Below are 12,562 nucleotides of genomic sequence, written 5' to 3' on the forward strand. Positions count from 1 at the left end.
ACCCCATTAGTCACTCTTCTTGGTGTCCAGACTCCGCTACTCCTGCTGCTCTGATGGAGTCTTCTCTGACTGCTGTGTGTCCACTGTTCTCTCTCCCTCCTGCTTAGCTCATTCTCTGGCCAGGGGTTTAATCTTACTGATGAATGTGTCCAGCCTGGACCTGTCTTGAGCCCCAACCCCATAAGTCCAGTGGCATCCACAGCTGGAGGTATTGTGAGCCCCTCAAACTTACCATGGCCCCACATGAGCAGGTCACCCCCCTCCTGCCTTCTCACCCACTTCTTGTCTTGAGCCCCTTGCCTTCTACTCATGTCCCAAGCCCAAAGCCTAGACCCTCCTCACCCTCCCTGCCCACACCTTCTCCATCCAGCATATCAGTCAGCTGTGTGGCCTCTGTCCCCTCAGCCCCTTCCAATAGCCTGGCCCTGAGTCACCCTCTCCACCTCCTGTCCACCCCTCTCTCCATCTCCCAGTCTGAGGAACATCCCCCTTGAGGGACTCCCCTGCAACCCCCATGACCAGCTCCTCCTGCTTCACCCGCCTTGCTTCCCTCCACACAGTCATGTGGCCAGGTTCAGCAAGAAGCTAAGTCTAGGAACCAGAAGATGTCAGCTCCAGGGGTGAGGAATGAAGCTGTAAAGGCAGATGCTCACCTGCCCCCACATCTGCAACACACAAGAGTGACACACAGGAGTGACAGGTGTAACACACAGGTGTGATACAGGCGCAAGTGGCAGGTGATACAAGCTTATTCATCAGACAGCCAGGCACCAGGAAGCTGGGGGCAGGGGTGGGGATGGGCTGTGAACTGGAGCCCAGGGGCCTCCTCCAAATCCGTTCTGTTCGGTCTCGGGCCCTCCTTTGCTTCCTGGGTCCCTCCACAGATGCCTCTCTCCTTTGGACATTCAACTCCCATCTTCCCAACTCCTCTCTCTCTTGTCCCCCTTCCTCAGAGTCTCCTTCTCTTGCCTTCCCATCAGCCCCAGGCCCATCCCCAGCCCTCTGGGCCTCAGTTTCCCGCACTGCATAATGGGAATAACGAAAGTATCTACTGCCTTGGGGTGCTGTGGGAATTCCATAACCTTCTTGCGTGATGTCTGGTGTGCAGGGCTGACAGTGGCTTGAACCATGGAGGGACCAGATGTGATCAGGCCCCAGGCCTTCACCTGCCCTCATGTCAGTAACACACCCCACGGCCGCCACATCACCAAGCCCTGCAGCAGACTGTTTCCTCCTCACTCAAGGATGCCTCACGTTTTCTTTCTCCATCTGAAATCACTAACCCATCTGCTCTTAAAAGCTGAGCTCAGCCTGGGCGCAGTGGCTCACACCTGTAATCCCAGCACTTTGGGAGGCCAAGGCGGGTGGATCACTTGAGGTCAGGAGTTCAAGACCAGCCTGACCAACATGGTGAAACCCCATCTCTACTAAAAATACAAAAACTAGCCAGGTGTGATGGCGGGTGCCTGTAATCCCAACTACTCGGGAGGCTGAGGCAGGAGAATCACTCGAACCCAGGTGGCAGAGGTTGCAGTGAGCCGAGATCGCGCCTTTGCACTCCAGCCTGGGCGACAGAGCAAGACTGTCTCAAAAAATAAATTAAATTAAAATAAAGCTGAGCTCACATCTGAGCCTGGGCAGAAGTCATCTTCCCTCCTTGCCCTGCCAGAATTCTCTGTGCTGGTGCCGCTATCACGGTATTCACTTAGAGAGTGTGCCTGGAGAGCTCGCTGTGGGTTGGGCTCTATTCAAAGCACTGCGCTAGTAGTGACTCATTTAATCCTCACAGAAACTCTTGTGAGGTCTGTACTGTAATCCTTTCACAGATGTGGTTTGGAGCACAGAGAAGTCAAGCAATTGTCCAAGGCCACACAGAACGGGACAAAGCCAGGACTTGAATCCCCACAGTTTGGCCCCAGGTCTTTGCTCTTCACTACTCAATACACTGCTTGTCCACTAGCAGAGGGGTGTGGGAATCGTAATGACAAAACAGCCTGTTGAGCACCCACTCCAGGCGCCATGCTGAGCACTGTGCGTGGTTAACGTGCCGGACCTCCCCACACCAAGTCGTTGGCCACATGTGGGTTTGCATCTGAGTCCAGCGCTTGCATCCAAGCCTCAGCGCTTGCATCCAAGCCTCAGCACTGGCCCACTGGCAGGAGCACGCTTTTGGCCCTCACTCACTGGAGGGACTCATGCCCTCACCCTGTCCAGCACGAGTTTGGCTCCGGGGACTGTTGGATTGACTTTCCTAGGGATGTAGTTGGAGTCTGTAGCATCTTTCAGCTGCATCATTTAACCCAGTGTCTGCCATAACAAAAAATCACAGACTGGTGGTCTAAACAGCAGACAGTTCATTTCGCACAGCTCTGAAGGCTAGAAGTCCAAGGCTGGCTGGTGGGTTTCCTTCTGAGGCTCTCTCCTAGGTCTGTCAGTCCCTCCTCCTCCTGTGTCCTCAAGTGGTTGTTCCTCTGCATGTCTGTGTCCTCATTTCTTCTTCTTAGGACACCAGTCATACAGGATTAGGGCCTACTCCTCTGACCTCATTTTACCTTAGTCACCTCTTTAAAGGCCTTGTCTCCAAATACAGCTGCATTCCAAGGTACTAGGGGTTAGGACATCAACTTGTGATTGTCAGCGGGATACAATTCAGCCCATGACACCCAGGGTTTCAAACTCAAATGCCAACAGGCCTGACAGGAACGCATGTGAATGAACTGGGCTGGGAAAGACTTGGCCTCCTCATTCATTTGTTCTCACTTTTGAGGGAGACACAGGTAAAAATATCTCATTTTCCTCTTTACTATGTGAAATACAAGGACACGAACATTTGTTCATGGCCATATCCTAGCTTCCTAGAACAAGTGCCTGGCTCCGAGTAAGTGCTCAATAAATCTGCTGAGCAAGAGAATGCACAGAGCGGCCCTGGACATTGGGGAGTGGCGGGGATCATGGTGAGTCTTGGCCAGGGGGTCAGCAGGCACTTGGCTCCAGCCAACTGTTGTCCGATCTCCTCGAATCCAGACTTATATAAATCTGTTTTTCAATGCTAGCAACTAATTCACAAAAACTAAAACCATCCTGCAGATCTGTTTGCAGCCACAGCTGTCTGCCTAGGGTGCCCACCCTAGGCCAGCAGAGCAGGGCCTCCCCCAGCTCAGCCTAGGGGAGCTGGGCTCTTACCCGGGAGACAGGAAGCCTGGGGGCTGAGACTGGTGCACCCAGCCACTCAGGGCCCTACCACCCATGGTTGCCTCTGCAGGAAGGCGATGCACTGGGCGCCATGGAGAAGCTGTGCCGGCAGCTGACATACCACCTCAGCCCCCACTCCCAGTGGAGGCGGCACCGGGGGCTGGTGAAAAGGAAGCCACAGGCCTGGTGAGTTACAGTCCCCCGGGCAGGTCTATGCCAGGCTGAGTGTGTGTTACAGGGCGCCCCTCCCAGAGATGTAGGGAAGGGAAGGGCGGAGTCATGGGGGGTGGTCATAGAAGCTGCCTGAAGGAGGTAAGATGGAAGGAGGATTCCAGAGTGGGGAAACAGCTAGAGGGGGACCCTGGTCTGGTGGGTGGGAGGAAGATGTGAGAAATTTCTAATTCCTGGTGTGCTAAAGTGGGCACTCCCAGATAAGCACAGTGTTTGGCTCATGCCTGTAATCCCAGCACTTTGGGAGGCTGAGGCAGGTGGATCACTTGAGGTCAGGAGTTCGAGACCAGCCTGACCAACATGGCGAAACCCTGTAAAAATACAAAAATTAGCCAGGCGTGGTGGCGCACACCTGTAATCCTAGTTTCTTAGGAGGCTGAGGCAGGAGAATCACTTGAACTGGGGAGGTGGAGGTTGCAATGAGCAGAGACGGCACCACTGCACTCCAGCCTGAGCAACAGAGCACTCCCTAGTAACTCCTCAGTTATCTCAGATGTCCCCAGGGGGACCCAGACCCCAGCCCTGTCCCTGGTCCATACAGCAACAAGGGGGTTCAGAGTCCCTTGAAGATTGGTAGGGGTTGAGGGGCATGTAGGACACAGAACCTGTGGGCTGTGATAACACCGTAGGAAGCAAGTAGAGGGGAGCCTGGAAGGAAGGCTTCCTGGAGAAGGAAGCACACCTGTCTTTTTGCAAATGATAGCTGAGTGGTGTGCCCTCACAAAGACTCTGCCAAGGCCTTGGTGCTGGTGCTAGCTCATCCCTGCAGGTCCCTACAGGCTGGGGAAGGAAGGGCTGTCCCCCGCCCTCATGGAGAAGAAAGAACTCTGGTGCCTCCTTCTATTCTGGACCCGCCCCCCACCCCCACCCACAACCAGGAGATGGATCCTGGAGAGGCGCATTCCCAGGTGGATGAACAGTGTAAGGCTGTGATGGTGCTGGCTACGGGAGGGGCTCTACCTGGGTAGAGGGGACATATATGGGGATACAGCAAGACGGGGGGCCCTTGGAACCTGGAATGCCATGAGACTGAGCTGGTTCTTTAGCAATGGAAAGCTGGTAGTTTGAGCTCTGCTGGAACCTAAGGGCCTCTCCTGGTTCCCCACACACACCCATGCTCAGTCCATTCTTCATTCGGAAGCCATGTCATGAGGTCTCATTCCCCTCGGGTGGAATCTCATGGCACCTGAATGAAATCCAAGCATGGGCCTCTGATTTGCTCTCCTCGCCCCCTGGTCTCACCTCTCCTGCTCTCCCGCCCCAGCCACACTGGCCTTCCTGCTGGTTCACAGACACACCAGTCCCTTTCCAGCCTCAGGGCCTTTGTGCCCTCTGCTGGAACTTTCACCAAACTCTTTTGATGGCCCATGCTTACTTTTTCATGTGTCAGTTCACACACTACCTTCTCCTGAGTAGCCACAGCCCCACGCTACTGTATCGCCCCACACTCAGGGTTTTGTTTGTGGTCTGTCTCCCCCTAGTAGAGGAAGAACAGGGATTTTGTCCATCCTGTTCACCACTGTGACCCTAGTGTCTAGGATACTGCCTGGCACACAGATGAGTTTAACAAATGTTTGTTAAAAGAACAAATGGGCTGGGCACGGTGGCTCATGCCTGTAATCCCAGCACTTTGGGAGGCCGAGATGGGCGGATCACCTGAAGTAGGAAGCTCAAGACCAGCCTGGCTAACATAGTGAAACCCTGTCTCTACTAAAAATAAAAAAATTAGCTGGGCATGATGTTGCACGCCTGTAATCCCAGCTACTCAGAAGGCTGAGGCAGGAGAATCACTTGAACCTGGGAGGCGGAAGTTGCAGTGAGCCAAGATCACGCCACTGCACTCCAGCCTGGGCAACAGAGTGAGACTCCATCTCCAAGAAACAAAAAGGAACAAACTAGGGAGGAGATATCACTGTTGTCAGTTGACTGGTTAGGATCACCCAACTGGTAAGTGGTGGGGCTGAATTCAAACCCAGCTCAGGCTGTTCACCACCACACTGCTTCCCTGGTGGAATGGGTCTTTATTAATGACATTGATAATAGCACCAAAGTTAAATCAAGCTGCACAGATGGCTGGCAGCATTCCAAGCATTTAAATGTCACGCCTTGAGAGTTTTACTTTCCAACTCCCTGGGGCTGGACCCCAGTCAGAGTCAAAATGAACAAACTGTGGACAGCCTCCCAGCTTAGATCTCAAGGACAAATGTACCCTGTGTTGCCAGGAAGTACAAGCCATGACCTTTGAGCTGTTGACAGTAGCATATGCTCTTGGAGCAGGCTGGGAGCCCCCTCCACCTCCCTCTCCTTCCCAGCACACTTAGAAATGCGGAAAATGGGGCCGGGCACGGTGGCTCACACCTGTGATCCCAGCACTTTGGGAGGCTGAAGTGGGCTGATCATGAGGTCAGGAGATCGAGACCATCCTGGCTAACACAGTGAAACCCCATCTCTACTAAAAATACAAAAAATTAGCCAGGCGTGGGGGCACACACCTGTAGTCCCAGCTACTCGGGAGGCTGAGGCAGGAGAATAGCTTGAACCCAGGAGGTAGAGATTGCAGTGAGCAGAAATGGCGCCACTGCACTCCAGCCTGGGTGACAGAACAAGACTGTCTCAAAAAAAAAAAAAAAAAATGCAGAAAATGGCCAGGCGTGTTGGCTCATGCCTGTAATCCCAATGCTTTGGGAGGCCGAGATGGGTGGATTACCTGAGGTCAGGAGTTCCAGACCAGTCTGGCCAACATGGTGAAACCCCGTCTCTACTAAAAATACAAAAATTAGCCAGGCGTGGTGGCAGACGCCTGTAATCCCAGCTACTCAGGAAGCTGAGGCAGGAGAATCACTTGAGCCCGGGAGGCAGAGGGTGCAGTGAACCAAGATCGTGCCATTGTACTCCAGCCTGGGCGACAGAGCGAGACTGTCTCCAAAAAAGAAAAAAATGTGGAAAATGAACATCTCACCACTGCACCTGGGCCTTGGAGCCAGCAAACAGATGGAGGGGGTGGGGCGGGGGGTGTGCAGGGAAGGGCACACTCGCCATCAGCTTGAACTGCCTGGGCTCTGTCCCAAGAACAAGCAGGAGAAGCAAGGAGCAAGGCACTCAGCCTCCAGGAGTCAGCAGCTGCCACCAGGCTCAGAGCCCCTGAGCCCTGCCCTGCCTGCTGTCTTACAGGCTCCCCATAGGGAATCCTTCTCTGGTGGGGAAGATGGTCTTGAAAGAGGGGACTCAGAGATCCTTTGTGCCATTCATGGGGGCTGAGCTGCCACCCAAGGGTGGTAGAAGTGGGAAGCTGAGTCCAAGTGATGAATACAGCAGCAAATGTTTATTCCTCACTCGCCCCAATGGTACTCTTAACTCAATTTTTCTGGTAAATAGGGGCAGCCACATACCTCAGGCTACAGCCAGCTGGGCCCTGACAGCTGAGACGTGCGGCAGTGTCAGGGAACTGAGGTCTCTGGTTGCTCCCACCTCTGCACTTGTGGCATCCGACCTCCAAGTGTTTCGTAAAAGCAGTCCCTAGCGTCGGAGAGCCGAGGAGAGGCTGGCACTGCAGCTTCTGGGGGAAAGGCCTGCCCTATGTGCCTGAGCCTTGTTTGTCCTTTTTCCCTTCAGCCTCAAGGCTGTCCTGGCCGGAAGCCCCCCAGACAACACAGTGGACCTGTCGGGAATCCCACTGACCTCCCGAGACCTGGAGCGGGTGACCACCTACCTACAGCGCTGTGGGGAGCAGGTAGACAGCGTGGAGCTGGGCTTCACAGGCCTCACGGACGACATGGTCCTGCAGCTGCTGCCAGCACTCAGCACCCTGCCCCGCCTCACCACACTGGCACTCAATGGCAACCGGTTGACCCGGGCCGTGCTGCGCGACCTCACTGACATCCTTAAGGATCCCAGCAAGTTCCCCAATGTCACGTGGATTGACCTGGGCAACAACGTGGACATCTTCTCCTTGCCCCAGCCCTTCCTGCTCAGCCTGCGCAAGCGCTCCCCAAAGCAGGGCCACCTACCCACCATCCTGGAGCTGGGTGAGGGCCCGGGCAGTGGGGAGGAGGTCCGGGAAGGGACAGTAGGCCAGGAGGACCCTGGAGGGGGCCCTGTGGCACCTGCCGAAGACCACCATGAGGGCAAGGAGACTGTAGCTGCAGCTCAGACGTGACATGGAAGTGAAGGGCCTCACCAGGGAGTCCTTGTTGGGTAGAATGGGCAAGGCAGGCAGGGGAGGGCGCTTCTCCTATCAGGTGGGTTAAGGATATTGCCAAAAATTGGCCTGGGCCACCCACCTACAGAAAGGCAAACCATAGCATCTGGGAAAGGGGATTTGTGTTAAAACTTCCCGTTGGTCCTCTGCATCTGCCCCCTATCCCATTATCTGCCATTTGGTTCTTAAGTCATCCCAGGCCCCAGAGAACCCTCTCAGCTCAGCCCATGGCCTTCCCCAAAGACTTGTGTAAATGGGCACATGGCTGGAGGTACTGTAAGCCTGAGCCATTGTGAACACCAAGAGCTTTCCCCCAGAAAAATAACAGTAGGGCCCCTACATGCACTGCATTACATTTTTCATTTAGGGGAACAAGCTCCAACCAGAGGAATGTGTCCCCACTCAAGGAAGGTGGGAATCTTTAGCAAAATTCCTGTAACTCCTGGTTGCCCGAGACCCCAGTTCCATCTATGCTAGGAGTGGACTGAACGTGGTCTACCTCCTTATGGAGACCCAGCCCTATTTCTGAGGCCCACCTTGATTCTAGGCATCTGCCCATAGGACCAGCTGTCGCTATATCCTTTGACAGAGCAGCCTACGATGCCATGTGGTAGTGCTCAGGACAGACATGGTGCCCATGCATACAAGCATAAAGTCCTGTTCAGAAATCCCCTATCCACCTTCCCTACCCACTGCTGACTGGAAAACTACCAGACTTCTATGTGGGCTCTGATGTCCTTAGCATGCAGGGTAAGTGACAAACCTGGCTTCCTTCTTATCACTTGCCAGTATGACTTCACTGACCTAGACAGGCTGTAAGAACTCTTTCCCCATAACTCTTAAGTAATCCACCAACACATTCCAGAAAACCGACTGTAGAAGGTGGGCTTTAAAACCTTAAAAACCTAGGACAATGAAGGAGTCCAATCCCTTGGCAGATCCAACAAGATGGCTGGGGAGAGGGAGAAACAAACTGGAGGCTCCCAAAGGAGCCTAACTTAGCAAAGGTTCTCATCTTAAACCCTCCCCTTACCCAAATACTCTCCTACTGAAAGGGCCCTACCAGTTAAGGGATCTCTTCTAAATAACAGGCAACCCCTAGATCCAAGTAGTTCAGTCCAGGAAGACTGGGAGCCAATCACTCTTGAACCTTGTGGGCAAACAGTATGGGGGAGGACCCTCTTGACAGGCAAGATTCCAACACAGGAAGACAGCAAGATGGGGCCTAGAGTATGGGACCCTACATGCTGTTAAGGTTGTGGTTAGGAATGGTGCAATGCTGCAGGAGCTGGAACAAAGCTACACCAAGGAACAGAGCGCAGAGCAGCAGGGGCCGAAATTGAGGAGGCCTTAAATGCTTTGAGCTTTTGCCTTCAGTCTAAAGCTGTAGAATAGGGGGTTAAGAGCTTAGGCTGACCACAGGGAAGTTTACAAGCTAGAGCGAATATCTGGACTGCTAATATCTGACAACAGTAGGCGAAATTTACTTTTTCTTCAAATACACATTTTCAAGAATTGACACCCAAGACCATCCTTTATTGTAGTATTAGTTCATGGTAACTGCATGAAAAAACATTTCAGGAGGAATTTACAATTTCCAGCTTAAAGAACTTGCCCACCAACATAACCAATTTATGAAAGTCAATTCATTAAAAGGTATAGAACCTCTTGTTGGGCATGATGGCAAGGGACAAAGCTACAACTTGGCCTGTGCCTTTGGAAGCTGAGGCAGGAGGACCATCTGAGCCCAGGAGCCTGAGACCAGCCTGGGCAACATAGAGAATCCGTCTTAACAAAAAAAAAATTTTAGCCAGGTGTGCTGTGAGCTATAGTCCCAGCTACAAGGTGGGAGGATTGCTTAGGCCTGGGTGATTGAGGATGCAATGAGCTGTGATTGTGCCACCACACTCCAGCCTGGGCAATACAGCAAGACTGTCTCAAAAAAAAAAAAAAAAAAAAAAAACCAAAAAAACTCAAGAATGTAATGAATGATACCCAATGTGCCTTTTCTAGAAAAAGTTGCCAAATATATCTCTTGGATCTGCTGAGCATGTCCTCTGATACATAAGGCAAGCATGTTTCTACACCCAGTGTTGATGCCGGTTAGTTTTCAGAATCCAAACTGATGGCAGCTACTGGTCCTTGGGACTGACATCCTCTGGGAATATAACCTGCAAAGAAACTACATTTCAATCTCACTTTCTGCACCAACTGACAGTCAATCACAGGGTAAGAGATATCTTCAGAAAACCGTAGGTTCACCACTACACAATCTGCCGGTAATTCCAGCTATTTTGGGTGATTTCATCATTTGATATCTTTTTTTTTTTGAAGCGAGTTTTAACAAGATCAGCTGTTTATTCATTCCACTATGGGGTTGGGGGGATCATTGGCCAGCTCAAGGCTTACCTTCTCTTGGGCTGAGATGCTGCTGCCAGCTCTAAAACAGCACTCTGTTCTCAAAACCTGGGGGAATGGAGAAGGCGCATACACCTTAGAGACTGCAGATGCAGAGCAGGACAGGCATTTCTGATGACAGAGTCAATTAATGACTTTACAAATTTAAGTCCATCCTAACAAAAGCCCCTTAAGACCTAATTAGAGGTAATTTTTCTAAGTTTTTGTAAATTATTGAGGACTACAAATCTTAATTAGCTTCTCAGGAGGTTGTAATTTTTTTTTTTTTTTGAGATGGAGTCTCGCTGTTGCCCAGGCTGGAGTGCAGTGGCACGATCTCGACTCACTACAATCTCCGCCTCCAGGGTTCAAGCGATTCTCCTGGCTCAGCCCCCAAAGTAGCTGGGATTACAAGTACACGCCACCACACCAGGCTAATTTTTGTATTTTTGGTAGAGATGGGGTTTCACCATGTCGGCCAGCCAGGCTGGTCTTGAACTCCTGACCTCAGGTGATCCATCCACCTTAGCCTCCCAAAGTGCTGGGATTACAGGCCACTGTGCCCAGCCTCAGGGGAGTTGTAATCTCCATTTCAGTCACATCAATTTAAACTTCACAAAGCTAAGATTACTTTTCTTTTTCACATCTGAGGAAAACTACATCTCAGCAGACAGGTAATTTGCCCAAGACTAAACAGCCAAGAGGTAAATAGAGTAGCCCCTCTTTCTAGGTAATCCACCCTGGCTCCACTGCCACCGGAAACTAAAATCAGTATCTCTGGGATAGGCTACACTGTTACAAGGTATTAGGTTAACCAAATCCAATTGCCAATATTCGACCTGACAGCTAGGCGTGGTCAGCCACTAGCCTCCCCATAGAGCAAGGCTTACCTCATGGCAGGCTCCTGGCTCCAATACTCAGCTGCCAAACATGATGCTGATTCTTCACGAATTTGCAACCTAGGTGAATATAGCAATTAGGTCACCGTTCAGACAAGTTTACTCCTGGGAACCAGCAAGTGGTGAAGACTTGACTGCAATCAGACAGGAGTAGTCTTCGTCAGTTATCGCTTCTGACGGCACTTCCTATTAGTGATTTCATCAGAGCAGTCAAGCACCTCACAACCCTCCAGTACTGCTCCAACCGCAGATCTAGACCCTACCTGAAACTTAAGCTAACCCTGCTACTGGAGACATTTCTTAACGAAGGAGTTTGTTTCTGCATTATCAGTTTGCTTTAAATGCAGTTCTAGGTTAGGACTGTGGCTGAAGCAGCCATCTCCAGTTTCTATTTAAGTTCCACCCTATGCAATGACTTGATAACGTTACCCTAAAGTGTATAAAACACCTAAACGTAGAAAACTGTCAAAACGCCAATTTCCGTGCATTCAAGATGACAAAACTACGTTCCATGTTAAACCCTACACCAGAGAGCCTCTTACCTCGTGGCTACCCCGTCTTCAGCACTCTGCAGTGGGTACGCAATCTTAAAGAGGGAGTAAGGACAGGAATTCAGGGCAGGGCTCTGGCAGTTACGGTCAACTAAGTTGTAGAGGTTTCAGCGACTGCGGTCAGATAGACATTAGACGTCGTCAGTTATCGCTTCTGACGGCACTTCCTATTACAAGTATCATCAGGACAGTCGAATAAATCTTCCAGTAATACTGTTACAATCTTACCGACGTACACCGCCCTCGGGGTACCCCAAACTGCAAGCCGACCCCAACTTACCCAGTTCTCTCGGGTTTGCACACCCCCCCCACGGTGGGCCGGGGAACCGGGTCCCGGCCTTCGCAGACTCCAGGCTCTGGCAGATGTGGCCCTACCACAAAAGAGTGATCCATGAGCCTCAGCCACGGCAGCCGGATTCGGCCCCGCGCTGCCCTGCCAGGCTGTCCAACACCGGGCCGCAGCGCCCGCCGCGAAAGCCACGCGGGCGCAGGAGCCGGGGAGCCACGCCATCTCAACAGCTGCCCTCCGCCCTCTAGCCAGGCTTCCCGGGAACATCTCCCCAGAGACCACAGAAGCCCGAGCTCTTTATTTGCTCTTGCCCCCCAGCTACTACTCCCAGATTCCTAGAGAGCCTACCTCCATAACAACGGGAATGAAAAGGTCACACCTTATGTGCGCCTGGCCCTTAAGGAGTCGGAATATCCCATTCCTCACAAAAGGAGGGGGACGCTGGCAAAGACTCATGGGAACTTTCCGCCAAGTAACGATGTAGACCGGCGCGCTACCCAGGACTCCCCCTCCTGTTGAGTCTATGGTCTCTTCCACAGCCCCGGGAATTCTGGGTCACAACACGCGCGGGGAGCTCCAGGGCGCCTGCGCGAGGGCTGGATCGCGCGTTTGGGCCCCACCTCCGCCACTCCTTAGCTGGGTGGTCTTGGGCCAATTACTCATTCTCTTTAAGCTTCCGATTGGTCCTCTAGTAAACGGAGACACCAGCGCCCCAGAAGATCACGTGAGATGACACACGTGAAAGCCTGTAGAGCTGTGGCACACGGCAGCCATTCATCCTAGTAGCTCCTCCTGAATCTATTGA

The 12,562-nt window shown here is 52.3% G+C and overlaps 2 protein-coding genes, 1 long non-coding RNA gene and 3 other non-coding genes across 7 annotated transcripts in view; 1 reads left to right on the top strand and 5 right to left on the bottom strand.

Annotated features, from left to right (window-relative positions):
• Positions 1 to 9,142, top strand: part of LRRC75A (leucine rich repeat containing 75A) — a 50,143-nt gene extending 41,001 nt beyond the window's left edge. The window contains exons 3-4 of one of the 2 annotated variants that reach the window (XM_001170539.8): positions 3,263 to 3,378; positions 7,036 to 9,142. In XM_001170539.8, coding sequence (XP_001170539.1) covers positions 3,263 to 3,378; positions 7,036 to 7,579 — 660 coding nt within the window. In that variant the 3' untranslated portion in view covers positions 7,580 to 9,142. The remainder of the gene's footprint in view (positions 1 to 3,262; positions 3,379 to 7,035) is intronic. The other variant, XM_003318099.7, reaches the window with a different exon arrangement.
• LOC746682 (putative uncharacterized protein LRRC75A-AS1, mitochondrial) lies at positions 9,127 to 12,311 on the bottom strand. Its single transcript, XM_063798953.1, has 5 exons — positions 12,106 to 12,311; positions 11,460 to 11,503; positions 10,909 to 10,977; positions 10,031 to 10,087; positions 9,127 to 9,792 (listed from the first exon to the last, which is right to left on the bottom strand). The coding sequence occupies exons 1-4, from the start codon at positions 12,211 to 12,213 to the stop codon at positions 10,081 to 10,083; spliced, it is 228 nt and encodes a 75-aa protein (XP_063655023.1). The 5' UTR covers positions 12,214 to 12,311; the 3' UTR covers positions 9,127 to 9,792; positions 10,031 to 10,080.
• LOC112206173 (small nucleolar RNA SNORD65) lies at positions 9,862 to 9,934 on the bottom strand. Its single transcript, XR_002940372.1, has one exon. It is a non-coding gene; the product is annotated as a small nucleolar RNA SNORD65 (small nucleolar RNA).
• On the bottom strand, positions 11,056 to 11,126 carry LOC112206156 (small nucleolar RNA SNORD49). Its single transcript, XR_002940357.1, has one exon. It is a non-coding gene; the product is annotated as a small nucleolar RNA SNORD49 (small nucleolar RNA).
• On the bottom strand, positions 11,559 to 11,882 carry LOC134808885 (uncharacterized). Its single transcript, XR_010153001.1, has 2 exons — positions 11,749 to 11,882; positions 11,559 to 11,635 (listed from the first exon to the last, which is right to left on the bottom strand). It is a non-coding gene; the product is annotated as an uncharacterized LOC134808885 (long non-coding RNA).
• Positions 11,587 to 11,658, bottom strand: LOC112206157 (small nucleolar RNA SNORD49). Its single transcript, XR_002940358.1, has one exon. It is a non-coding gene; the product is annotated as a small nucleolar RNA SNORD49 (small nucleolar RNA).
• Positions 12,312 to 12,562: the final 251 nt, after the last annotated feature.

This window comes from Pan troglodytes, chromosome 19, assembly GCF_028858775.2.
Source record: "Pan troglodytes isolate AG18354 chromosome 19, NHGRI_mPanTro3-v2.0_pri, whole genome shotgun sequence".
In the NCBI taxonomy this organism is placed as follows: Eukaryota; Metazoa; Chordata; class Mammalia; order Primates; family Hominidae; genus Pan; species Pan troglodytes.

Coding starts and splice junctions, on each gene's coding strand:
- LOC746682 (XM_063798953.1), bottom strand. CDS start 12,213: ATGAGTCTTTGCCAGCGTCCCCCTCCTTTTGTGAGGAATGGGATATTC. Junction 11,504..12,105: donor TCATTCCCGTTGTTATGGAG/GTAGGCTCTCTA, acceptor TCCCTCTTTAAG/ATTGCGTACCCACTGCAGAG. Junction 10,978..11,459: donor GAAGACGGGGTAGCCACGAG/GTAAGAGGCTCT, acceptor ATATTCACCTAG/GTTGCAAATTCGTGAAGAAT.